The 27,976-nt window shown below is 44.2% G+C and overlaps 1 protein-coding gene across 2 annotated transcripts; it reads right to left on the bottom strand.

The window, feature by feature from the left end:
- Positions 1–732: 732 nt before the first annotated feature.
- Positions 733–27,055, bottom strand: ece2b (endothelin converting enzyme 2b). 2 transcript variants are annotated; one of them, XM_071496189.1, is made up of 19 exons: positions 26,860–27,055; positions 17,909–17,998; positions 16,255–16,390; positions 15,182–15,397; positions 13,498–13,622; positions 12,670–12,816; positions 12,266–12,331; positions 11,939–12,127; positions 8,731–8,873; positions 7,678–7,792; positions 6,414–6,524; positions 6,160–6,258; positions 6,006–6,083; positions 5,723–5,826; positions 4,950–5,060; positions 4,536–4,603; positions 3,512–3,702; positions 3,317–3,412; positions 733–2,546 (listed from the first exon to the last, which is right to left on the bottom strand). In XM_071496189.1, the coding sequence occupies exons 1-19, from the start codon at positions 26,890–26,892 to the stop codon at positions 2,370–2,372; spliced, it is 2,295 nt and encodes a 764-aa protein (XP_071352290.1). In that variant the 5' UTR covers positions 26,893–27,055; the 3' UTR covers positions 733–2,369. The 2 variants fall into 2 exon arrangements, with proteins under 2 accessions (XP_071352290.1, XP_071352291.1); XM_071496190.1 differs by lacking the exon at positions 26,860–27,055 and adding an exon at positions 21,500–21,640 and having other exon boundaries at positions 1,744–2,546.
- Between the last annotated feature and the right edge of the window lie 921 nt (positions 27,056–27,976).

The raw sequence follows: 27,976 nt of genomic DNA, 5'->3' as shown, positions 1-27,976 counted from the left end.
TCCCTGAACGCATCACAAATGCCAGGTCATTGTCAGACTGATATGGTGGGGTCAAACCTCGGTCTAATGACAGATGGAGCTGTTCACTTCTGAGAGGTGGCACTGTAAAAAAAAAAAGCCTGACTGGATTTGACTTAAACCAGGATGTTTTATGGGAGTTTGTCCAACAAGCAGCCGATAATTACACTTTTTCTTAAGGCATTAATCTTAAATTTTTAAGGCAACTTTCCAAATTAATTTCTATAGTAAAATCTAATCTTTAAGGCCTTTCTTGTTCCCCACTTACGTCAGTGACAGTAACAGTTACCGTGACAACACTAGCATGGTGGTTAGTGGTTACAGTGAGTTAACATGTGGAGTGGTTTGAAGTATAAGACTAAACAGCATGTTTCATTTGTACATCACTTACACTGAGAAAGTCTTTTAACCCTTTCACTGCCTGTAATCTGTTATTCCAGCGCAGTCAGGTTTGATGGGTATTTATGGGAAAAATAACATTAAAGTATTTTGATTGTTTAGATTTTTCAACATTAAAGTTAAAAATTGACTAGAAGTGAAAAATCTAAATTTTCAATTACGGTGAAAAACTTAAGAACTTTGCAGTCATACATTAACACCCCCCCTCCCCCCATTAATTTAGCCATAAATCAACTGCAAAATTTCACATTAATTTAAACAGTTAGGTACAAATGAAGCTGTACCTGTGATATAGTTTTGTACATTTAAAGGGAGTTTCCAGCTTTTTAAAACCTTTAATCCATAAAGAAAACCCATTAAAACTATTTTAATGTCTCTTCATCCATTCATTTGTTTGAATATGAGTATACATATTAAAAACCTGAAGGGAATCTTAATGGATTGTTTTCATAGTGTCATGACTGTGGTTAAGCCATCAGACTAGGATTAGTGATCCTACAGGATCTGTAAGTGAATACATGATGAATTCAGACTGAGACAGGTCTCTTCACTGACATCGATCCAAACGGACTTAGAAGGACTCAGGGTCTGTAGAGAGCCGAGGTCCTGATGTCACCCCTGGGCTCAGGAACCTCAATACAACCTCTCATTGAGCATTTCTGTCATTGGTCTTTAATGAGGAAATGAAACATGTTCCTGACCAATCAAAGACCAGTGAGCTGCAGCTCAGCACAGTCAAACACTGAAGACTACAGCTCCTGTTACAGCTACACCATAAACCCTTCAGCGTGTCTGCTGTCGAGCTGTGTGTCTAGGGCTTATGAGAAATGGTGTTTGTTACAGGTATCTAAAAACATAAACACTGAAATAAACAGACGGTAATTCAAAAAACTACTGTCATGATCTAATTCCATAAAGCAAGGCACGTGGTATACTGCTGAGAGGGTGGATTTTCAGTTATTAGCAAAGATACAAATGTCAGTGGGACTTTGAATGAGGTTTTCTTCTGGATCAGAACCTGGAAGTTCAGGTTTCACTTCAGCTCTCTGTGGACTTTACTGGAACCGACCTGTCTCAATCTAAATCATATTTTTGTTACTTTGAATTCAAGTTTTTTTTGTTTCATCTTAAAAGTAATTAAACTGATTTCTGATGATTCAGGATCAGATAGTCCTGGATCAGGACTGGGTTTAGCTCTGCCCGGAGCAGGTCTACTCAGTCCTGAATCAAGTGTTGTGTGACAAAAACCAAATAATTTTTTTTTGTCAGAAAAGCCTGTCAGCCAATCAGATCACAGCTTCCTCTGATAAAACACATGGCCATGAATGATGATGTAACAATTAAACTTTGTATGAGGTCATCACAGTGATGTCATCAAAGAGAGAGAGAGAGACAGTTTAACAAGTGGTCTTCCATACAACAGACGACACACACACACACACACACACACACACACACACACACACACACACACACACACACAAAAACCAAAGCCCATTAATAATAATAATAATCAATAACGGTGATAAAGCAGAAATCAGCAACATCGTCCCATGTGGCTTCATCGTCATCGTCATCATCATCATCATCATCATCAGTCCTTAATGTCTCTGTGAAGTCCACTGATTCCTTTTAGTATCCAGACAGAAAGCTAGTCTGATCGTCTCCAATGAACAGATTTATATTAACTGTATGAAACTGAAGATCACACCTGGACCACCCACAACAAACACCTGATCATCCGATCACCTGATAACCTGTTCACCTCCTAATTACCTGCTGATGATTAACAGACTCAACTCTGTTAATTAAGTCACAAATGAGCCTGTCAACGAAGAAACTCACCTGTTAATGAGCTAACAGACAAGTTTCCTCATGAACAGACTGACCTGTCAATTAACAGACTGTCCTCATTAGCCCCCCCCCCACATATGTAGTCCACTTCAGTCTGTCTACCAGACTTCGCAACGCCTCCCAGTGTTCATGGGTGTCCCTGCAGGACAGTTGAAGTGGCGGCTGAAGTCCGGAGAGTTAGCCAGTGTGCCGATGACTCTGTATCTGGGGGGGCTGTGGGGGTCAGTTACCAGGCCCTCGTGAGCACTCTCTGGTGTTCGAACTGAGCACCACACCTGAAAAATACACAATGGAGGAAAGACACAGTCAGGACTGAGGGTTTATCAGAGTATTATTTATAATAGGATAACAAGGAACATCATTTCCACTGTCCCTGGTAAAAGGCATCAATTCAAATTACATGACATTTGTTACAGAGAGTGTCCTTGTGCTCTTGGGCACCAACCATGAACAGTCATGTTCTGGGTTTGAGTCTATACACTGTGTGTAAATCAACAATTGAAGAATGCAGTGCTAAGAACTATCATCAGAGACCAAAAGAACCAGGAGTTCTGCACCAGAGTCCTGGTCTCAGCATCATGGAGTCAGGATCACATGAAGAGACAGACACCCTGAGACACAAGAATTGAGGCAGGTTCTCCAAGAGGCTGGAACAACCTACCTGACAAGAACCTGAAGACCTGAGAGCAGGTGAACTGAGGAGACCTGGAGCTGGTTTAAAGGCAAAGGGGGGTCACAGCAAATACTGGTCTGATTCAGGTTTTTACTCTTTACTGAACTTTGGATGAAGGTGACTGAGAAATAAAAACTGTTCATGCCTTTATTTTGAAAACATCTTCACCTACATACCTACAGTTTGTGTTAATTAGGGTCATGCGAGAATCAGCCATGTTGTGATATGATTCATTGTATCGCTGAGTTTAATGGAAACATAAATCACTTTGTCAACTGCATATAACTTGAGTCTAATGGAAACAGAAGTGGTTCCAGTACAGATCTTTGTGGGGTACCATATTTTATTGATAAGCTAACTGCTGTTGTTTACCTGAGCAAATCCCACGAAGAAGAGCTGGTCATTGGTCAGGTTGACAGCAGGAAGTCTCTTCTCTTCTCCGTTTCTCTTGACCCACGACCGATAGGCCTGAAGAAGAAAAACATCAGTAACATGATGTGATGTTAGCTGAGATTGTCACAGGTCAGAACAGTTCAGTTAATTCGTATGTGACATGTTGGAACTAACATGGTACGCAGCCTTCAGTCCTCCGTTGTCAGCGATGTTTTCTCCAAGCGTCTGTTTTCCATTTATGTGTTCTCCGTTGATGGTGTAGTGGCTGTACTGATCCACCATACACTCTGTCCTTTGACGAAACGCCTCCACAGATGAGTTCTGCCACCACGGCCTTAGGTTACCTTCTTTATCATACTCACGACCTGACAGACAGACGGAGGGACAACATGTTAATGAGGAGTAAGATGATTTCACTGTCACAGTTTATGTTTTCAGTCATCCAAAGCTACTGCTGCACTCACTCACTGTCATTTTCTGACTTCTGAACACCATTCACATCAGCATCTAGGTGTGCCGTTCAATCTGTGAGGCAATTTACCACCTTTCAGTCACTTTGAAAATCCTCACAACCTCCTATCAACCAAAGTGACTTACCAACACAAACACTACAGAACTACTGTAGCTGTAGTTCACACTTGCAGCAAATGTGCAAGTGTGAACAGTTTGCATGAGGTAGTGCCTTGAATGAAGAGCATCACATGAGCCTATAAAACAACAAACTGGCATGTTACAGATTCAATCAGGATAAAAACAATTATGGAGTGGCATGTATCTTAATTTGAACTAAATTAACTTTTGGTTTGTTCTTCTCTGATGTAAAATTGTTGTTGCCATAATTTCCTCGTTAACATTAGAATGCATTTACATGCACATTACAGAAATCATTATTTTTGGGGTCTATATTAATGTTTTTATAGACTTTGTCCACTGGCAGTAAATCACCTTAGCAATCACTTTGAAGATCCTAGAAATAAAACCTTCATAAACGTGTATCACCACCCAGACAGGCAGCAGAAATAAATGACATACATTACTCTGAATATAACCTTCTTCTAACTACAATACATCCCAACAAAGAGGTTTGGTGCAGTCCGCAGATTAACATCCACCGTCGGAGCACAGTGAACACATCATGATGTCCAGCAAAGACTGAACCTGTGACAGGAAGTAGACAGGACCTGTAATCTAGACTCACCCTGATCATCAAAGGCGTGAGTGAGCTCGTGACCCATCACTACCCCGATCCCACCAAAGTTCAACGCCCTGAAAATAGGCACAGATATACATTAAAGTACACGAGTTAAAGAAGCTTCTCTGAACACCTGAAAAGTCTGGAAACCAGAGACCAACAGTCTAAAGTCCTGCTAGTGTCCCCTAGAGGCTGCAGTCATTAAAATCCAAATGGTTCATCCTCTGAAGTGAAGGAGGGAGATTAGTTACGTTCATCACAATCTAGTCTGTTAACGTATGTGTGTTTGGATAAGAGCCAAATAATCCAGTCAAATGTACCCTATCAATTATCTTATATCAGACAGACAGACAGACAGGTGGACACACACACAGACAGAGAAGTGGAAACACAGACAGGTAGATATAGAGGTGAACCGACTTGGGGTGGTCATGGGCGTAGAAAGGAGCTTGAAGGATCCCAGCAGGGAAGACGATGCCATTCTTAGTGGGCATGTAGTAGGCATTAACTGTAGGAGGAGTCATACTCCACCTGGAGGAGGAGAGGTAACAAGGAAAGAAGGAGAGCAGAAGAAACAAGGAAAGGAGGAGTTAAATTCTGGTGCTACCAGTCCATCTGAAAACAGCCCAGGGGTTGTATTCACAAAGGATCCACCGGCTCTTCTCAGTGAGTTTCACACAGGTGCTGAGACACGTTCAGAGAACTCCAACATTAGGATTTGATTTACAGATGTATCAGATATTGATACAAATGAAATCTCTGAGGCTCTGATACACTGGTCTTTTGTTTCTCAGTCTCTCCGTGACTGAGTTTGAAGGGACGCCCAGATCTTGAAGATTGGTTTCAGACTTCCTCCGTGATAATGATTCAAACTGGAGTTTGAACAGCAAACCATCACCTCCAGAGTCACTGGATTGTTTCAACTTGTTTATGGGTTGACTGGATCATTAAAATGTGCTCTTAACAGTAGATCCTGGTTCTATCTTTCAAACCTCTAACACTCCTCAGACTGAGGAGTCACTTTACACTGAAAACAGAGAAATGTAAAGTTAGCACTGATGTCAGCTGGGAGCAACTTTTAGCCTCAGGATGTTTTGTGAATATGACCCCTGATTGATGTGTGTATTTGTCGGTTACTGGTCTTTGTTGTGTTGGTGCATGTTACTGGTGTGACTGGTCTGTGTCAGAATTACTGGTCTTTGTTGGGTGTCTTCCTCAGCTGGTCAGCCATCACTCGGGCTGAGAAGTTGTAGAAGTTCAACATGTTCTGGAAGAAGCTTTCGTCTGACACGTCATACTGAAACACAACACAGCTTTTATAAAACATGTGTGTGATGGTATTTAACAGCAGGGGGCAGCAGAACACCACCTGCTGAACTGAACCCAAACCCAAACATTAACCCCCTCCTCATCGACCTGTCTCCCTGCCCCTCCTGTCTGCAGGTGAATGATTGAATATTGACAGCTGTCACTCACCCCGTCATAAACGTCGTCCAGCTCTTTGGGATCCAGGATGAATTCGGGGAATCCAATCATATCGTAGATCGCATCTGCCTAACGAGGGACAGTTAGAAACAGACCAATCATTATCTTTAAGGCCACCTGTCCTCCTGGTCACCTGAGTATGTACCTTATCTTTTGCAGCCTGTCTGGTCTCATCGTCCATCCAGCTGAGTCGGTCCAGAGCTTCTTTAAATGCTGAGCGGATCTCATTGATCATCTCCTCAGCCTGAGAGGGAGTGAGAGATAGACAGATAGACAGAGAGAGACGGCTCACCCAAAAGCAACCAGAGCAGACCTGTACTGATCCAGGACCACCTGTCCCTGCTGTAGAACCAGATTATGATCATTACTTCTGCAGGTGTAAACAATGCAGTGACTCACAATCTCCTTGCTATGTTTGTCGAATGTCGCCTTCACAAAGAGCGCTCCCAGAGCGAAGCCCAGAGTGTCGTCCGTGTTCCCGATGCAGGTCTGCCAGCGCGGGGTGCAGGACTACAACATACATAGGCAGTTAACACCAGTCTGAACCAGTCTGAACCAGTTACAACCAGAAAGAGGTAGAAACAGTTAAAGCAAGTTAGATGTATTTGGTCTGGACAAGTGACAAACAGACAGTCAGACAGACTAGTTCCCCTTAGCACCAGCACAGATGCAGCTTCCTGTGGTCCACATCCAGCTACAATCCACTATAACCAGTTTCACCCAGTTAGAATAAGTTGCTGTTACGCACAATCAAAACCAGTAATAAAGAGTTAGAGCCAGTTACAGGTTGTTGAAAAGGTAACTTCCCAGGTTCCAAAACCTGCAACCAGCAAGTTAGAACCAGGTAAACAGGTGAAAACTATTAAAACAAGTTAATGACAGCTTAAGTTAGTTGCATTTAGTTAGTTGCAGTTAGTTAGAAACAGTTAGAACTCATTATAGACAGCTGAAATCGAAAACCAGTTTCCCTTAAGCACCAGTACTAGTATTCTGAGGTCCAAACCAGGTAGAACTAGTTGCAACTATTGAAGGCCAGTAGGAAATAGCCAGAACCAGCTACAGAAGGTTTAGTCGAAGAACTTTAGTAGCTGATTCTTGTGGTCTGTGTTCTTAGAGCAGCATTAAGAACAAGTTACAGCCATTTGGTACCACCAAGTTCTTTTCAGTTAGAACCTGATACTGCCCATTAGGACGAGCTGGAACTGGATGTAATTAAGTGGAACCAGCCAGGTAAATGCAGTTGCAGAGTTGCAGATAGCTAAAACCAGTCTCCCTATAAGCACCAGCAAAGGTCTACCCTCCTGGAGTCCAAAATCAATAAGAGCAAGTTTGACCTACCTAAGCACAAAAGAACCAGTTACAACCATTTGGTACCACTTAGAACCAGTTACCTCCAGAACCAACCAAACCAGGCAGTTAAAGACTCATTAAAGCCAAACAGAACCAGTGAAATACAGTTAAAGCTGCACCAGTTCACAGGTCCAACAGGACCAGGACTCTGGGAACCACAGACGGGGAGGAGAATTACCAACTGTATCATTAGAAGTATTTGTACCTGCTGTAGTAAGATAAATTACTGTGTAAGTAGAAGCAACAACAGTAACAGTAGTTGTATTAGCAGTAGTGGCTACAGCAGTAGTTGCAGGATTAGCAGTATCAGTACCTTCTTGGTTCCATAGAGACTCTCTAGCAGTTTGTCCTGAGCGTTCTCGAAGCGTTGATCCAAACTGGCCACACTCTTCTGAACCAATGTCCACATCATGTAGTTATTCAACAGACTGGACAAACATACAAACAGATCATGTTTACCACATTCCCCATCTTGGTTTAGTGTGTTTGCATGCTAGCATTTGCTATTTAGCAGTATCCACAGAGTCCAGCTCAGAATGTCATTAGGTCTGCAGGTATTTAGCCATAAACTTAAGTATAATACACACTAAAATGTTAGAGGATAAGCAAAGTTATTACAGTTCATCCTGTAGAGAACATGAATATTTGAGCCACATTTCATCACAGTCCATCCAGTGTATGCACAGACATTTCAATGTAGACCTAAGTAGAGGACAGACACCACTGTCCACAGAGCCAGGCTGAGAACTGAGAACTGTCCCTGCAACAGCAGGGGGCAGCAGACCATCTGAAACCTCATCTCTGAGACTCCAGGCTGGCTGGGGTGTGGTGCTGATGTGGGTAATCTACTGATTACATTGTCATTATCAATACTCATGTTGTCTAAAAAAGAATATAAACCAGTCTGCCTCAGCTTCTCAGAGTCCATGTCCGAGTTTCTTTCTGATAAAAACAACAGATCTGATCAGTTACACAGATTGTTGTTGTATCTCAACAGCAGGAGGAGCTCCTGTGTTTAAGCCCAGGACTAAGGATGGAGAATCCAGTACGTCCAGTACACAAAACCAGGGTGCAGCTTGTCTAGTGTATGTGCAGTAGGTGTGGTTGTGGTGTGAACAGTCCAGTCCTCATACTCAGGGGTCTGTGCAGACCTGTGTGGCCAAAGCAACAGGTCTTAATTGTTAATTGACCATTTCTATTGATTTTCGTCATCTAAATATTGCAGAGGTTGTATTTTGTGTTGCTCACAGAGATTTCTAATGACAGTTCAGACTTTTCCTTCTCTTCTCAGAGCTGGGTGGGACCTGGTTCTGATGTAGGCTTGTATCTGTATAGGATACTGGACTGTACATAAAAACCTACAGACCTGCGGTCAGTCTTGTTGATGAGGTCGGACACCTGCTGCAGGTACTCTCTGGCGTACAGGACGACAGGTTCAGTGTCGTTCAGCTCGAGAGGAGACAGAGAGGACGACAGGTAGTCCAACCAGTCCACGGCTGGAGCCAGTAGCTGCAACAGGAAACAACAACAAACATCAAATACACAGGAACAAGTCTGAAGACCAGCTAAAAGGGAGGCCAGAGGCTGCAGGGTTCAAACAGGGTCAAAGAATCTAACCTAATATCTACTACAATACCCATGAGCCTCAGCTGCTGTTGCTTCACAGAAAAAGCCACTCAGCTCTGCATCAGGCAAAAACTGAGACCAGAACTTGACCCATGGTTTATGTTAAAAATTGAAGATCCAAATCTGACGTGAGACCTGCAGAAAAACCCACCTGTGCTGGGTCAGATTCAGAACCCATTGCCATGGTTACTGAACTTATCCCAAACGGATTCGGATCAGAGAGCAAGAAGCTAAATATTATGCTTTGTAGAAATTAGAAAATTTGAATCTTTGTGATTTGATGTTTGTTGGTGAAATGTTGTAGTTGTCTCCTGTCCCTCAGTTTATGTCTACAGGTGTTGACCTTTAGCTCTGATGATTCAACCAGTTTAACCTGTCAGAACAACTAGTGGCTATACAAGGGTCTCACTGTGGACCATATCAGTCTGTCCCTAAGTCTGTCTGTTCCTCAGCCTGTCCCTCAGACTGTCCCTCATCAGTCTGTCCTTCAGTCTATCTATTCCTCAGTCAGTCTGTCTTTAAGTCCGTCTGTCTCTCAGTCAGTCTGTCCTTCAGTCTGTCTCTCAGTCTGTCTGTCCCTTAGTTTGTCTCTCATTCTGTCTGTCTCTCATTCTGTCTGTCCCTCAGTCTGTCTGTCTCTTAGCAGTAATCCTCTGTGTGGGAACAGACAGCCCCTCCTGTGGGGGAGATGCTGAGATGAAAAACTAATCCCTGCTGTCTGCTCCAGCTTCAAATGGTCAAAACTAAACCTGGAGACTCTGCAGAGACAAACACATTCCAACATCCACATGTGGACTGACAGAGCAACGTTAACATTCATCATGTGAACCAGGTTTTTCTGTTTCATCCCAACAAATCTGTTCCAATCACAAACAGACTGAGTCCAGACTGCGACTAAATGTCCTGAGGTCTCCAGCTCTCAGGTTGTTCACATCAGGGCTTCATGTCAGTTGTATTTTACTGTTGAATCTGTCTGATTCAATTTGTTTTTATCATTTTAAATGTATAATGTGTTGGTTTTATATTATCATATTTCTTTATATCTTAAAGTTTTAGGTGTCACACACTTTGCTGTTGAAAGGTGATAAAATAATGAACTTGATTAGATGATTGACAGAAAATGAATCAGCATCTTCTGAAAGGCTGATTGTTTTTGTCTTAAATGATACAAATCTGAATAATGTTTCTTATTTATTTTACTGATTTCTTTTTGTCTTTCTTTCTTTTTAGTCGTACTTTATGTATATATGTACATAGAGTATTTGGGTGGCTATATTAATGCTTTTATGTACAGTATGTGCATGTGTAAATATCAAGCATCAACCTCTGAGAAGTGAAGATCTAAAGCTGCAGCTCCTCTAACGACCACTAGAGTCTGGCTCCAGCAGTGAGTCAGTCCCCACAGACTCCCATGTTCAAATGTCCAACTTTACAGCAGAAAGAAACATGTTTACAGCCTGGTACAGAAACTGTTCTGGTCTCTAGAGCTGATTTCCTCCTTCATGACAACTGTACGGGCTGAATCTTATATAACTCACCTGTTTACATTTTGTTAAGGACTTAAGTTATGTAGAATTGAGGGCGTGGCCTCTTTGAGTGACAGGTGGTTTGCCGTCACAGTTGGCTAGACACTCGCTGTTAGCTGCTAGCTGTGAGATCTGTGTCACCTAAGCTAATTCAGTCAATGAAGGTGTGGTTGTTGTTGTTTATATGTTTGTTTTATTTATTTATTTATTAGGTATTGGTGTCCGCACTCACCATACCTGGCTTGTTAGCTTAGCTTGTTAACTAGCTTATTAGCTAGCAATGAATTTGACTGAGAAGCCCAAACACCCAGCTGTGCTAACTATGCTAACGGGAGCATATGCTTGCTGTAGTTATTAAACCGACATTGTGCACCAAAGTCTCGGCTCCACACACACCCCACCTCTTTGCCCATATTTGGATTAGCCAGGAGTTAGGGGTGGAGTCAGGCACTTCCAAGATGGCGACAGTGGAGCACCTCACTCGGAGCTTCAGAAACCTGTGGTTGATGTCAGAGAGGAAGCGTCCATCTTTATTTACAGCCTGTGGTAAATGTATATGTGTGTGTATAAGATTCAAACAAAAAAAACAAACAAGAAAAACCTGAATGAAAGCTCCACCCTGCACAGAGCTTTGTGTCTTTAGCTCCATTAACCTTCAGTCACAGTCTGATACGTGCTGCAGGTGGAGGAGGGAGGGGGGTGGGGGGTGGGGGGTACTGTTAGCCGAGTCACTGACACACCATCTGATGGTTCTTCATTTTTACTGGACAAACGACTCCACTCATGAATCAGCTACTGTTACTCCAGTGAACTCTATGTGTAAAATATAAGAAGGTCACGATTCACCTGCACTGACAGGTACTGCATCTGAAGTCTCCTTCATGCTCATATCAGCCATGTTTATATAATAACCTGTTATCTAACTCCCCCTCCTCTCTCTCAGATATGCAGGCACATAGCAACAGCTCATGGCAACAGTTGCCATGGTGACCCCAGAAGCATCTGCAGCCCTGAAGGACAGAGAGCTGCAACAGAGACAGAGACAGCTACAGTACACCACAATGTCACACCACTGCTCCTGCACTCATTGTAACAGCTGAGAGAGTGATAGGAGATAATGAAGATTTGTGTGTGTTGTCGCGATTACTGACTCGTGCACACTCATCATCTTTCTCCCCCACAGACAGATGTTTATCAAAACTGTCGACTCCTCCCGTTACTGCACAGTTTCACCTGGGAGAGGCTGACTGTGACTTGACCTGTGAACTGTCTCTTTGGAATCAGTGAAGAGGGCAGCTCCACCCTCCAAATCAGTATTAAACATCTGGTCTCAGATCATGTTCAAACTACCTGTGTGACTCTGTGTGGAAAAACGCTGCAGCCAGACTGTCAGTGGACCCTCTCAGATGTTGTCGACCTCACCTGTAGTTCAGCAATGGTGACCTTGTGGTAGATCTTCTCCTCGTCACGGCGCTGGTCCTGTGGGACAGTGATGTTGGCAAGCACCGTCTCAAACTCCAGAATCTGCTGCATCTGTAGCTGAGTGGAGCTCCTCCCCCCCCCGAGCAGCATCCCCAGCTCCACCATGTAGTCCAGGTACGCCACCAGCACCTGGGACCAGCAGGGTAGGAGTGGAGACAAACCAGTAAAACCAGTTTTAAAGATTTGTACTGACAGCTGCCTTCTGGCGTCATCTGAGTTGTAATAACCTGAAAAAAATTAAATAAACTTGACTGAAAGAATTCTCACCTTCTCATTGGCTGTCTTGTTGAGGTAATAGTCCCTGGATGGCAGGAAGAGCCCTGATTGGTCCACCTGCAGAGGAGGTCAGCAGTTGAATGAAAAAGGTGTACTGTGCAATAATCAGTAAAAATAAGGATCAGAACAAATAAAAAGCCAAAATTTCAAAGACAAAACATATAAATTGACTCTATTTAGCATAGCTACAAAAAATGAAAGTGCTGTTTTAATGTTTGTATGAGCAGATTATATAAATGATCATTAATTCATTCAATCTATCAATTATTTATTCACAAATCAGCCAGTTTTTCCAAAAACTCCAAGCTGACATTTTCAGACTATTTCTGAGTCCTTTAAGGACTCCTTGTCCATGTCTGAAGCTGACAGAAGCACTTCTGTTTACTCTGACTTACTTGGATGACGTTGCTGTTGGAGTTTTTGGGATCTGCACTGACTCCCACACTGAAGAAAGGCTGAGCTCTGTATGGACCAGAAACCACCTTCAGGACCTCCATGAAGTTCTCCTTCTCCCACGGTCCCGTCATGTTCCAGCCCCCAATCTACAGAGAGAGTTCAGAGAGAGTCTGATCAATGAGACCAGCACCTGAGACCTCCTTCTGTTAAATACATAACATCTTTACAGACAACATCAACACATTTGCTGATGACATCCTCTTTTTAACTATAATTTGTTTGCTAATATTGACATAGTTAATTTCCTAAACCACACTTTGAATTATGATAATGAGATCTCCATATTAAATCAGATGACCCCCACAGAGTGACATACACCAGGAAATCTCATGGATCAGAAGGGTTGCTTCTCCAGCTAAAAAACTTGTCCTGATCATTAGTAACTTTACTTTTTTGAACTTCAAATCAAATAGATAGATTCTGAGGAAAATAGTATTGAAAAGATCATATAATATAATTTTTGAAAAAAAACTCCAAACCTCTAAACCTACAGAACAAGTCTCACTGGATAAGGAAAGGTAAGGTTTGTCCTGATTGGGGAAAATGGGGAAATGATGAAAACTGATAATCTGGTCCTTGGTTTCCTTGTGAACATAAAGTTTGTCTGGTGGGTGGTTGACTAAACATAGTGTACCTGACAGGGTTTACACAACAGATAATACAATGCCGTCTCTGATACCAACACAGCAAAAACCAACAGACCTGACTTAAACCAAGTGTACCTGAGTGATGCAGTGACCATGGCGACAATGTGTGTGGCTGGTTACCTTGCTGATGAGGTCTATGAGAGGCTGAGCTCCCAGGTCTTCAATCCTCTGTGTGTTGAGACAGGACAAGTAGTAGGACTGGGTCTTCCTCTCTGCCTCACTGCTGCCATTAAAAGTCCCATTCTCTGAGAAATAACAACACACAAAGAGTTAGGGTCTAGTAACTGGTCCCTGCAGCTACAGGACCACAGGAGGAGCATGAGGGAAGATCCAGTCCATACCTGCAGAGACATGTTTCAATAGACTGTTCACTGTGGGAAGCCAGAGAGGGATCTCAAACTTCTTGCTGCTAAAGCCAACGATGAACAATGTATCCTGGATAGCATACATACAGACGCTGTCCAGTAACAAATGAGCTCACAGGTCGTCTGTCAGCAGGTTATTATGACCCATAGTTAGGTTTTGTTGCTAGGCGACAGTGGTCATAGTAATGATGACAGGAGCAAAGGGAAAAGTGCGGTGACATAGTTTATAGAGCGACAAAGTCCACGTCAGGAGGAGGTTGGGGTGGATGGATGAATATGACACAGGAGAGCGGTGTTCAATTCCTATGTGAAAGTAGCAGCTTATGTTGTTTCTATTATCCATGACCGTTCATTGTTATTATTATTACCTTGACAACAAAGATCATCTAATGCTGAGGAAGTACTTATCTTAACCCAAATCACCATCTTTTCCTAGGCCTAACCAAGCCATGACTGTTATTATAGTAACCATGGCAACAAAGGTAGGTACACCACTCTTGGTACAGCCTATGTGTATACTATTGTAGCCATGACAACCAAGGTCCAGGACGCTATTTCAGGAGACACTGTTGTGGGCCCTATCAGGTGGTCGATGGTTGTTCAGGTTGGTGGACTGGTTGCACATATGAGTGTGATGGATAAGGTCGTGGCCTAAGGTAGAAGAAGATGAAGTGTACAACTCCCGTTACGAGCACTTGCAGTTCAACTCTTTGAGGGATTTTACAGACAGATTGAAGTTGGTCATTTTTGTGGTATTTCTGTTCTGAGTCAGCACCCGACCGCTCACCGCCTCTCATTCTCATTATTATGACTTTAAACTTGTTTTAAATCTGTAACTGGAACCAGGACATTAACATCAGGTGTGTGTCTGTGTGTTGCACAAACGATAATAATCAACAACAAAACAAGCCACAAGCAGAGAAAATGGCAAAGTGAGTCGTTGTTGTTCTCTCTCGTCTTAACTCTCCATCCATCATCAATCACATTTAGCATTTCACAGGTTTTATTTCCCTTTTTTGCTCTGGATTGAAAAGTAAATGAAAATCACAAAAACTATTCTGATGAAAACCTTTTTTGTATTTTGTATAGGATTTAAGAATGTGTGTTGTTGCAGGATTTTTGGACTTTTTTCATCTAGTCTTTGAAGGTTTTGGTCTGGTCTTCAGGTCTGTCCCCAGCTCATGGTTTGATTGATGTTATATTCCTGCATCTTTTAAAGACAATTATACTGTCATGACACATTTACACCTGTAACAAGTGCAGTGCTTCCTCTAAGGAAGAGTTAGAGTGAGCACCATGGCTGTAGGACACCTGAGAGGCAAAACCCAGGGCAGCAAATGTCAACACAGAATGTTACTGAGTAAAACAAGCTGGAACTGAAAAAACAGAGATCAGACCCGATCCCTCTGACAGTCTGTCTCTCCACCTGTGTGTCTTACCCAGTAGGTGTTTGAGCAGTGCCTGGTTCTGCTCCCAGATGCTGTTGAAGGTGGACCAGCGCGACCGCCCGTCAGGCAGCGGGTTCTTCCTCATCCAGCCTCCGCAGGCAAACTGGTAGAAGTCCTGGCAGGGGTCGACACTGCGGTCCATAGCCTCCACCATCTGACTGGCCACTGTGACGCATGCCTCTGACAGGCACAGGCCACGCCCACTGTCTGCGAGGCATCATGGGAGAGAAAAATAGACAAATAAGTAAGTTAGGGTGAACCAGAGCAGACAGAAATCTGAAGCTGCAGGAGGCATACAGGAGGGGGGTAAGAAAGGGAAGGAAAGGTGAGGCAGGAAAACAGAGGAGGAGGCAGAGGACTGAAGGAGGCAGGGAAGGAAAGGAGGAGGTAAAGACGGATGGGTGGGGGTACGAAAGGAAAGGAAATAAATTGAAAAGAATGGGGACGAAGGGAAGGAAGGGATGGGCTGAGAAGGAAAGGAGGAGGTAGAGAAGGGTAGGTAGGGAAAGGAAAGGAAACGAAGGGGAGGCAGGGAAGAAATAATGATGAAGGTAATGAAGGATATACAGTGGTAGGAAAGTAAAGAAGAGGGAAGACTAGGAAGGAAATGTAGGAAAGGAAAAATAGGAAAATAAAAGGACAGAAAGGACATGAAATGGGAGACTGAGAAGTTTAAAGAAGGAGGAGGAAAAGAAACTGAGGAAACTGTGAAACTGAGGGAAATGGAGAGAAGTTGGAGAGAAGGAGGGGGAGGTGGAGAGGGTTAAACGGGGAGGAAAGATGACAAGAAATGTAAGGAGGACATGGGGAAGAGGAGAAAGAAATAGAAAGAAGGAAAGGAGGAGGTAGAGAGGGAGAGGTGGGGTAGGAAAGGGGGACATGGAAAGGAAAGGGATGGGAGGGAAGGAAAGGGGGAGGCAGAAAAGGATAGGAGGAGGTAGTGAAGGGTTTCCAGGGTTACAAGGAGGAGGAGACAAAGAAGTAAAGGAGATGTTGCGAAGGATAGAGGGGTAGGAAGGAAGGGGACAGAAACAGTATGTAAGGAAGGAGGCAGATGTACGTACCTGAGCTGAAGCGCAGACCCAGGACCAGCAGACAGGCCAGCAGGGCTAGCAGGGCAGCCAGCAGCAGGACCGACAGCAGGACCTCCAGCTGAGTCCTCCTGCCCAGGATGTCCACACCTCCCTTCCTGAAGCCCACCTGAGACACAGACCCAGAGTCTGAGAACCAACAACAGGACCAGACCTGCCCCTCTGATTCAAGGCCTGATGGGATACATCATCTGACCAGAGTGTTCTGGTCTCCTCCCAGTTTAGTCAGAATACGTCCACACTGAGGCGAGGATCAGATCATTAGTGTTTTGATTGATCAAGGAGCTTGATTGCTTCGAGCTGGAGAGAGTGAGAGGGGGCCAGAACCTCACCCCTGCAGGGTGTTTGGTTTAGTTTCTGCCCGTGTCTGTTTGCTCAGTGCAGGGATGTTAAAACGATCAGAGGACTAGGACCAGGCAGGACGAACCACAGTGAGGAGGTGACACCACCTGGGTTTCAGGTAACGGCTTCGTCTCTGAGCTTCTGAACAGGTTCAGACAACAGGTGTATTTACTGCTGCACCTTAACGGGATCTCAGATAACCACCCTGTCACTCAGACTGAGGCTCGTCTGTCTCCTCGCGAAGATGTTTCTATACAACCAGTTTGAAACAGAAACTTTATTCTGATGGAAACAGGAAATTGACCTGATCACGTTTCCATTAACATCATTATGATTCTGACAAAGATCCTGAATGTGTCAGTGAAGCATTCACAGACAGACCAAAATATCGGACCTCTCAGCTGAACCTCCACCTGAACTGACTCATAATCATTTAACTGGATCATAGTTATGTTCAGACTCACAGATCCTGGTTCAGGTCAGACAAAGATCCTGGTCTGGATTCATATAGAACAAGTTCACAACCTGTTTAATAACATTTAACCTAAACCTCCATCTTTGACCTGAATCAAAGAGCTGATGTTGCTGAATCACAGATGGGACCTGGTCTCTGGATGTGAACCTGGAGTCTGGATGTGAACCTGGTCTCTGGATGTGAACCTGGACTCTGGAACTGAGTCTGGTCTCTGGATATGAATCTGATCTCTGGGTGTGAACCTGGTCTCTGGATGTGAATCTGGACTCTGGATGTGAACCTGGACCCTGGATGTGAACCTGGTCTGTGGTTGTTTTGCCCTAAACCTGCTGATGTCTCAGTCTGGACACAAACAGGACAGAGTCCAGCTTGTTCTGGATCCTGGTTCCAGAGGTGGTGCTGTATGAAGCTGTTGGTCTGATTACAGATCTTGAAGTCTGAAGCCTGGGTTTAACTGAAGCTCCTCCTCCCCGTCCTCTCCCTCCTCTTCCTCCACAGAGCCCCCACTGCTCCTCTCTCTGTGGGTGGTGGACCCACACAGAGGGGGCCTCTCGTTGTGTTTTCAGTCCCGACCCCCCCCCAGGTCTTTCTCTGGGAAGAGAGCCCTGTGACTCTGTACTGGGATTTAATCCAGTCTGGGTTCAGGACTTCAGCTGGGACCAGATAGCTACAGGAGAGTGGGCAGATTTCCTGAGGACACGTCTCATGTTCAGAGAGTGAGACTCATGAGACATTGTCCTCTGACAGACAGTGTGTGTCTCCTCTACAACACGGTTGTATTACTGTGGTGTGTTTGTTGCATTCACTGACCTCCACTCTGTCAGGAGACGAGGCTGCTTCAGCTGGAGCGTCTGACGCCTCCTCCTCCTCCAACAACGTAGCTCGCTTATAGCTGGACATCTGCAGACAGACAGGGACAGAGACAGACAGGGAGAGAGAGAGAAAGAGACAGAGAGAGAGACAGACAGACAGACAGAGAGAGAGACACACACACACACACACACAGACAGACAGAGACAGACAGACAGAGAGACAGACAGAGAGACACAGACAGACAAAGAGACAGGGAAGGAGAGACACACAGATAGAGACACACAGAGAGACAGACAGAGAGAGACAACGACAGACAGAGAGAGAGAGAGACAGAGAGAGAGAGAGAGACTCACACAGAGAGAAACAGGGAGAGAGAGACACAAACAGACAGAGAAAGACCGTCAGAGACACACAGACAGAGAGACAGAGAAAGATAGAGAGAGAGAGCGAGAGAGAGACAGACAGTGGTTAATGTCCTCTCTAACAGTTGAACAAGTGGATGAATCTGTTCTTCAGGTGGAGTCTCTCTGACTCAGTCTCAGTGTCAGCCATGATGAGAGCTGAGGAAAGGAGCTTCATGCTTCCTATCTTATCTCCTTTAGCAAAGGAAACACAGGACCTTCCTTTACAAAAGGAAGGAGAAAATGCCGTCCCACAATTCCTTGCTGCAGCAACATTTAAAACAACGCACCATTGTAGTTTCATCACAGCAGAGCCACGTACATGTCGGAAGAACACATGCAGCAGCTGTTAGAAATCCTTGTGTGATTGTCTGAGCTCTAGATCTCCAGATTTTCTCACTTAACAAATGTGTAAAAAAGTCAGAACTCTTTATAACCTACTGATGTCGGAATATTATTCTGGTCTCTACTCACTGATTTTTATTAGGTTATTATTTTAATGGCTCAACTCTTTCTCCTTTCTTTCATGTTATATTATTTCCTTGTACTTGTATTTTACCTTTTACTGTATGTTGTTAGGTGTCCTGGAGTGCCCATCAATAAAATCTATTATTATTACTATTATTACTATTATTATTATTTCAACATTTCAATTCTGTTAGCTGTGTGTTTGTGGTTAGGAAAGGAGAATCTGTCGTCCATGTGTGTCGACCTCTCCTTCACTTCTTTCCTTGACCTCATGACGTTTTCCATTGAGGTCGAGGAGCCGTGGTTAGAATGGAGATTTGACTCTGACGACCGGAGCCCAGGTATAACCAGGTATGGCCTGCCTCTCCCCCAGTGTCTGCTGGGAAAACCTCTGACCCCAGTGACCCTCACCAGGACCACTGGGTTTAGATCTTTTCAGGCTGTGTGGTATCAGAGATGGTCTGTCTGAAATATGTCAACAGCTACTGGATGGACTGTGATGAGGACACTCATGGTATCCACAGATGTGACCTGTGAGCTCAGACCATGTCTGGAGACCCTCAGACTGAGCCTCCATCAGCAGGTTGGTAAATGTACGGGTGTCCTGGTTTCTGGCCTCCTGCAGTCACTGCTCTCTCTGGTCTGGATGAGATGTAAAGATGATTGGTCTGAACCTATGCGCTTCATTCACTGCTGTGTCTATTGATTGTTGTAGTTTTCTGTATAGATTATGCATTGACTGCTGACTGTCAGGCAGATTGCTCCTCTGGGATATTAAAGCTTCTCTGCTGCAGATGCCTGATATCAGCTCTCAGTTTAACTCTGCTATAAACAAACAGATCAACTCATTTTCTGTGCATCCAGTGTTTTTATCACCACAGGACACAGTACTGCCACCTCATACTCTGCCAAAATAAGACAACTTTCTATATGAGCTGCAAATACATAAAACTCTCAGAGCCTGATAGATTCATGATATATTCACATACATGTGGGATGATAAACTTTACATCTGGGACATGTTGTTGTCATTTAACTGCTCTGATGGTATTTTAATGTCTCAGAAAATAAAATCAGATTTGTTCATTTGTTGTGTTTCCTTTTCACTGCACAACACTGTGTTTAGTTAAGTCAGTAAGTTTATCCAGACAAACTGTGGGGGTGTAAATATAATGTATCTGAGGCTGTGATATGTCAGGTTTATGTTTGTGTCACCAGAAGAAGATTTCTCTGTCTGCACCTTTACTTGTCACTGTACAGGTAGTTACTGTGTTCATTGACAATAATCAGTCTGATCGAATGTTTGACGTGACACAGGAACAACAGTCTGACAGCCTGTTGCTGAACCTGGATCAGATCAGGACTGTAACGTGAAGTGAGAGCAGAGCGCAGCTCAGCATGAGGAGATATTTAACTGTGATCAAATAAATCTCCACTTCCTCTGTTTACACTCAGCTCCTCTCTCTCTGTACTTCAGCCTCTGTGTCTCTCTACCAGTGTGCCCCCCCCTCAGTCATTGTGAGGCAGAAATATAAACATCGCAGCGCTCCACCCTGCAGAGAGAAACACACACTGATCCTGGATCAGTCACACAAACAGGACAAGAACACGCTTTACAAACTTAAACCGCTGCAGAATTCACATCATTTCACCACAACACCTCATACACTGCATTTGGTTACCACGGAAACCACTGCAGTGCAGAGCAGTGCAGCCTCTAATGCTGCTGCAGCTATTAGCATGGGAGCATTGCAGCTCTGCTAATGGAGGGCTGAGAACCCATGAATACTCCTGATCCATACAAGGTGGATCCTAATGACTTTGGTGATGTCTATATGGACAAAACTAGATGTGAACCCCTGTGTACAAACTGCACTGTACTTTTGGTCTTGCGCCTTCTTTTTACAAAATCTTTTCAAGTCCAGAGAGATGTCGTTATTCATGTTGTTTACACAAAATCTATTTTTTTCAAGACTCTGTCCACTCAGTTCTGATGAAGGGAAACTGTACTGCTCTGTATGTTCTGCCAATGTTGTGTCAACAGTCTGAAGAGAACCCTGTCCTGCTGCTTAAATCTGAGACATGTCCAAAACACCCTCATGAGACTGGTGAGAAAATGCTGATGAGTCTGAGTCAAGACACATGCGAGTCTGAGACAAAACACGTGAGTCTGAGTCAAAACACACGGGAGTCTGAGACAAAACACACGCGAGTCTGAGACAAAACACACGCGAGTCTGAGACAAAACACACGCGAGTCTGAGTCAAAACACACGCGAGTCTGAGACAAAACACACGCGAGTCTGAGACAAAACACACGCGAGTCTGAGTCAAAACACACGCGAGTCTGAGACAAAACACACGCGAGTCTGAGTCAAAACACACGCGAGTCTGAGACAAAACACACGCGAGTCTGAGACAAAACACACGCGAGTCTGAGTCATAACACACGCAAGTCTGAGACAAAACACGCGAGTCTGAGACAAAACACACGCAAGTCTGAGACAAAACACGCGAGTCTGAGACAAAACACACGCAAGTCTGAGACAAAACACGCAAGTCTGAGACAAAACATGCGAGTCTGAGTCAAAACACATGCAAGTCTGAGACAAAACACACGAGTCTGAGTCAAAACACATGAGTTTCTGAGAATCTGTGAAGTTACGATGCTTTGCAGAAGCACCGCTTCAGTTTAAGAGGGTCATTAGGATGTTTTTTACCATCATTTGAGGTTTTTGGACCAGGTCCTGGTCTGACACGGCAGTAGCAGCAGATCTGTCTCAGTGTCAGTCCCGGTCAGGAGGGTGGAAACGTCTTCCTGTGTGTCCTCTGAGTCTCTGCTGAGTCTCAGTGTCCTGCTGCTGCTGTCTGATGTCCTGCAGGAAACTAAAGGTTTCCAACTGTTTCCTTCCTTGACACCCTCACTGAAACCTGTCTGTCTGCCTCTCTCTCTGTCACTGTCTCTGTCTCTCGCCCGGCTCTGTTCTCTTTAATTGATGACGCACACAGAGGGGGAGAGAGGGGGGAGTGGGCAAGTGGGGTTGCTAGGAAATGAGAGTGTGTGTTATATCTCTCTGTAGAGGGTGATGTCACTGTGTGTGTGTATGTCTGTGTGTGTGTGTGTAATTAGATAATGTGTGTGAATCATCTCCATTCAGCTCTAATGGAGTTCACTGCAGCTTATATAACATCTGTCTGTCTGTCTGTCTGTCTCTCTGTACTGGCTGTTCTTTTGTCCCCTCACAGCCTCCGTACACTAAACACTGACCTGAGACACAAACACCGCTGAAGAAACAGACAAACACTCAGTAAATCATCTCTGTTTCTCCAGAACAGGACAAGAACACTGTTGTCTCTGTGCATCCATAGCCTAGCTTAGCACAAAGACTGGAAGCGGAGGGAAACTGTTAGCCTAGCTCATCAAAAGAGGGAAAAAAATGCACCTTTCTACACAATCTGCTGCTACAGACTGATTTCTGTTTCTACAGCAGCAGACGTAACCAAACACTACATAAATATATTCATGAAGATACCTGCAAAAAAGGAATCATAACAGACACATGAGTCCTGGTGGACATCTGAAAAGAGGTGGAAGTATGTGGACACCCGAGGGTGACATGTATACACCCTAAAATATATGAGACACCTGAAAAGTTTAAAGAAATATCTGGAAAAAAGTATTTACACCCAGAAAATTCTACATGAATGTCAGAAAACCAAACATGTATCATTGAAGGTTCCCTGTGAGAGACAAGTTTCTGTTTACTTTCAGTGTTTTTCATCACAACTCAGTGTGTGTGTCCCTGAGCTCATAAGCAGTTGCAGATTTCCCCTAAAAGATTGAATCCAGCATTGTTTACGAGCTAACAGTCTTCTTCTGCACTGCCTTTGTTGGCGCATTGCTGCACATCTTGTGTTACAGCCACCTGTAGATAAGTGGAACAGTGTGAAACCACTGGCTGCAGTTGCATGAGAGAAACAAACAGAGACCCACTCAGAGAAACTCCACAGGGAAGCTGTCAGGTGTGATCAGTGAGAGTTCAGAGTGAAGACGTCACTGTCGACTTTAACAAGAAAAGGTCAGATTAACAACATGAAATCTCAGTCTGTGTTTGCTGCGTCACTGAGCACATGCAGACAAACCTAGTGTCATCCAACATTGAGCTGCAGCAGCTGCTTAATGTTTACAACTCCGGCCCTCACTGCTCTTTAACAGCCAACACTGAGGGACGAGGCGGGAGGGACAGGAGGATGTTCAGCATCAATAAATCCAGATCAGCAGGACAGCAGAACCACATGGCGACTACATCTCATTACAGGAAACTGGTCATTCATCAGTAGATTACCAGTGAAGCTTGAGGACACAGTGGGAGGATGAAGATAACGTTGATCTGCTGACGAGAATCTGAGAAACTATTATTTCTCCATTAGTCTGGATCCTGATTTGAGAACCGCCCTCAGTCAGCTGAAGGGTCCTCACCTCTGAGTTCAGCCGTCATTGTTTCAAGTTTGGCAGATCTGAACCAAGCTAAGTCACGCTGCATTAGCTGCTAGCAGCTTTTTGTGCTGTAACCATGGAAACAGACAACAGTCTGAATTATTGCTGATGCTGAGGAAAACATCTAAACATGATTATCATGTTGTAATGAACGGACTGTTGTCGTTTCCTTGTAGGGACCAGTCCACCACTGTTTGGTCATAAACTATAGTGACATCACAACATCGACCTGATGATCCAGATGTTACTACAGGTCATCCAGGTGAACACATCCCAGAATAAACATTGCTTCCAGTCCTGTTTCCATGAGACCTGCTAACTAAACCAACCCCCCTCCATAAGATGCCTCCTGACCTCAGCACCTGCAGGTCATCACCACGGCAACCTTTACATCACCGCCTCGCGTCACAGCGGCTCCTCTCTGACCTCTGAACATAAACACCTCCTCAATACAATACAGGACAAAGACAGGACCCGTGCCCCTCCCCCATCCCTCCCTGCCCCTCCTCTCCCCTCAGAGCTCCCTCCACCTGCAGGCCATTCATTAAACCTCCAGAGACCAGTCTGAGTCCTGGTCTCAGCCTCTGGAACCACTGAAACCAGTCTGAAGCTAAAGGATTAGTCCAGGGCTGCAGGTACCATTAACACCTGATGATGTCATAGAAACTGTTTGCACCAAATCAATTTGATAGACCAACAGTCAATGGGAGAAGTCCAGCATGAAGGTAATGGTGATGATGATGATGATGATGATGATGATGATGAGGAGGAGGAGGAGGAGGAAGAGGAGGATGGAAATAAGAATATGTCATAAATAAAGATAAAAAAGTTTGGGTTTTAAAAGATGAAGATCAGGAGCAGGTGGTGAATACTATTCTACACTCTGACAGAGACCGATGAAGATGAAGGTCATGAGGAGAAGGAAGCTGACGAAAGTAGAGATATGATGAAGCTGAAGGTCGTGGAGACGATAAAGATCAGGTATTAAGACAAAGAAGAGGAGAAATGTTGGGTTGTTCAGATGGAAATGATAACGATGAAGAAGAAGACAAAGATAATGAGAAATAATGTGATGACAATGAAGATGATGAAGGTCACATCAAACAGACCAGAGGCAGCAGCAGCTGTGGATCATCCAGGGTGTCTTGGTTTGTTTTGTTGCTCAGATGGAAACTGGGTGTCTTAAGACAGGAAGTCACAGAGCTGCAGACAGGAAACAGTAAACCCTGCCCTGCCCAACCCAACACACACACACACACACACACACACACACACACACACACACACTTGTACTTCTATCTTTGTGAGGACACTCATTAACATAATGCATTCCCTAGCCCCTTACCCTAACCTTAACCATCACAACTGAGTGCCTAACCCTGACCCTGACCCTAACCTTAACCTTAACCTAATTCTAACCATAACTCTAAAACCAAGTCTGTTATGATTTGAAGGTGTCTCAAAAAATGAGGACCAGTCAAAATGTCCTCACTTTCCCAAAATGTCCTCACTCTGTTAGTAAAATACTTTTTTTGGTCCTTACTATGTAGCAAGTACACACACACACACACACACACACACACACACACACACACACACACACACACACACACACACACACACACACACACACACACACACACTCTACCAGCTGATGGCTCACTGTAACTGTGGGAACACAAAGAGTTTGAGAACACAGTGAGACCTGAACTTGATTCATAGTTTCAATCATTTATCAATAACCTGCAGCTGCCAGTTTTTGTGTGTGAAAATCTCATTAAACTAAAAATGAATCACAGCAGAATTTAAAACACGTCTGGAGGAAGTTTGACCTTTGATCAAAGTAAACCGAGTCTTTCATTTTTCCTGGTCAGTCACATTTTACAAAACAGATCACAATGAATCACAAATCATCTCTGACGACACCTTCAGGATCCACGTTCACATCTTCTCATCTCTAAAGATCAAACTACAACAACAAACAGGTTTAAGACCCTGACCATGAACCAGAGGGTCCATGGGTCGAGTCTGGTCAGAGACCTTCGGCACTGGAACTGCAGCTCTGAACGTGATAGAGAAATAATCAGATTAATGTCAGACAGACGTCTTAAGTAGGAGAAAATGGAAACACTCATGTAAAGTACAAGTACCTCAAAACTGTACTTCAGTACTGCAGTAACTGTACGTGACAGAGTTAATGTCCTGTTCTCTGAGACAAGAACACAACCAGCAGAGACCTGACGTCAGGTTCAGTCATAGTCCACTCCATCAAGGTGTTTCATAACTGACAGCTGCTGCAGCTTTTGTTAGGCAGCCATTTTGAAAGTTGTAATATTTGGTTGTTATATTTAACAATGTTTGATTGACAGATGTTAACAAAGGAGAGGAGGGGGGGTGAGTCAGGATCTAGAAGCAAACCAAACCTCAACAGAGTCTTTAAGGACACCTGAGGGTTTTCCTCCCCTCAGCTCGTCTCCTCAGGCACTGTGGAGAGATGAGCTGTGGATCCTGTTGAGTTCAGGTTCAGGTCAGGTCCCAACAGAGGAACAGCATCCAACCATGTTGCTCCATTTACTGCAGCAGGAGATGTTTGTCTTTTGTTAGAATTCAACTGTTATGAGATTTATTCTCCTTCCTGTCTCGTTGCTCACTCCAGAACAACATCAGCAAACCACTAATTACAAGCCATGTTTTCCTGTTGTTGTTGGTGTTGGGTGCTACTGGTCAGTGTGGGTGTCATTGATTGTTACCATGGTAACAAGTCCTGAGCTAGCCTGGGGTTTCACAAAAATAATGTTTTTATATTTGTGAAAGAGTTGCACTAACCTGTGAGCTACATGAAGACTGGACCTGCACCACAGACCAGACCAGACCAGTCTGAAGTCTGATCATCTGAACCAGTCAGAGACCTGCTGGACCTGCGCTCAGACCGGGCCAGAGGAACCTGCAGCCTCTGAGGTAATCAATGAATCGATGGATTATCAGTCAGTTATCTTCATCTCCATGATCAGAGTGATTCACGAGCAGCAGCTGATCGTTCAAACAGATTGCAGACAATTTTTTAAAATGTGTTAGAAGAGGATAAAGTTTCAGGCCTCAAACTCCGGTGAGATGATTCCACTTGTGGTAGATGATCTGTGTTTTCTCTTCTTCTTCTCTGGTTTAAATCTCAGACCTCCAGCCTGTAACAGTGGTGTCTACATTGTGTGTGTGTGTGTGTGTGTGTGTGTGTGTGTGTGTGTGTGGTTTACTGATGTCAGGCCTGAGAATGTTTCTGCTCCCAAACCTCAAACTAACCTTCATACAACCAACCAGCACACACACACACACACACACACACACACACACACACATATATATCAATCACAGTGATTGACAGGTGATCAGCATCAGCCACAGCTGCAGACAGAGCAGACTGGGGCGCGTGGGCCGCGACTTTCACGCGGCCAAGCGCGTGCATGTTGCGAGTCTGTGTATGCGTGCGTTTTAAATATCCAAGTGTGTGTGAGTGTGTGAATGTGTGTGTGTGTGTGTGTGTGTGTGTGTGTGTGTGTGTGTGTGTGTGTGTGTGTGTGTACTCACGGTGTTCCGGAGGTCCTGCAGCGCTACGCTCATCCTGGAGCTCCGTCCGCGAAAACAGAGCGCTACCGACGGCCGCTCCGCCGGCCCATCCTCCCCGGCTGTCCGTCCGTCTGTCCTCCGCTCTGCCTGTCCCTCCGTCTCTCTGTCTCTCTCTGTCCTCCTTCTTTTGTCCGTGCAGCAGCAGCAGGAGGAGGGTCGAGATCGGGAGGTTTTTCTGTTCTCTCTCTCTCTCTCTCTCTCTCTCTCTCCCTCTCCCTCTCCCTCTGTCTCCTCAGACCCCGCCCAACATCCAACCAGCCTCTTCCTCTCACAAACAAACACACCCCGAGACACAGAGGGGCTGACGTCATCCACACGGCCTTACGTCACCTCCAGCTCCTCTATCTATCTATCTATCTATCTTCTGTATGTTTTTTATTCTATGGATGATGTTTATTATAAATACTGATGATGATGATGATGATGATGATGCAGGAGAAGAAACAAACCAAAGTCCAGTAGAATTGCTCTATGAATCTACATACAGATATAAAGAGATCTTTCAAAATAAAGTCCTGGATTCACAGTCAGTTCAACAGGTGGTGGAGAGCAGGGATGGTCATAACACTTTGTCCAATCAGGAACAAGTTCTAAATCACCTGATACTCTCCATACATGTTTAATTTAGACCTTATCCCACAGGAGCAGCAGCTGTGACATACAGACAATATTAGGGGGAAATTTTATTTTCTACTTCATTTATTTTTGTGACACCGTCGTCTCTCAGCTCCTCAAACTTAAATCATGATCATTGAGCTTCTCTGTGTTGACGTCTTCCATAGGTGTCAATGCTATGGTTTTAGCTGTTACCTGTAAGATAAGCTAGTCCTTGGATACAAGAGTCTGGGTTAAATATAACATCAACATCAACAAAGTGTTGAATAAAATGCTTCAATGTGAAGCTCTTGTCCAAATCATCTAATATGATGATTTCACCTCAGGACGTTACAATAACCTGGACTATCAGGCAAAGTGAACACAGACAGAAATCTGAGGAATGTCACAGCCCTCCCCGGTCCCCGTACACAGGTGTTATCAGGTAAATAATGAGCTGTGAACTCCATCTGTGTGACAGTGT

Source organism: Trachinotus anak, unplaced genomic scaffold, assembly GCF_046630095.1.
Source record: "Trachinotus anak isolate AG129_WGS33_773 ecotype Australia unplaced genomic scaffold, CSIRO_AGI_Tana_v1 ptg000014l, whole genome shotgun sequence".
Taxonomy (NCBI): domain Eukaryota; kingdom Metazoa; phylum Chordata; class Actinopteri; order Carangiformes; family Carangidae; genus Trachinotus; species Trachinotus anak.
Note: the sequence above shows the minus strand (reverse complement) of the source record. Positions and strands in the feature narration are given on the sequence as shown.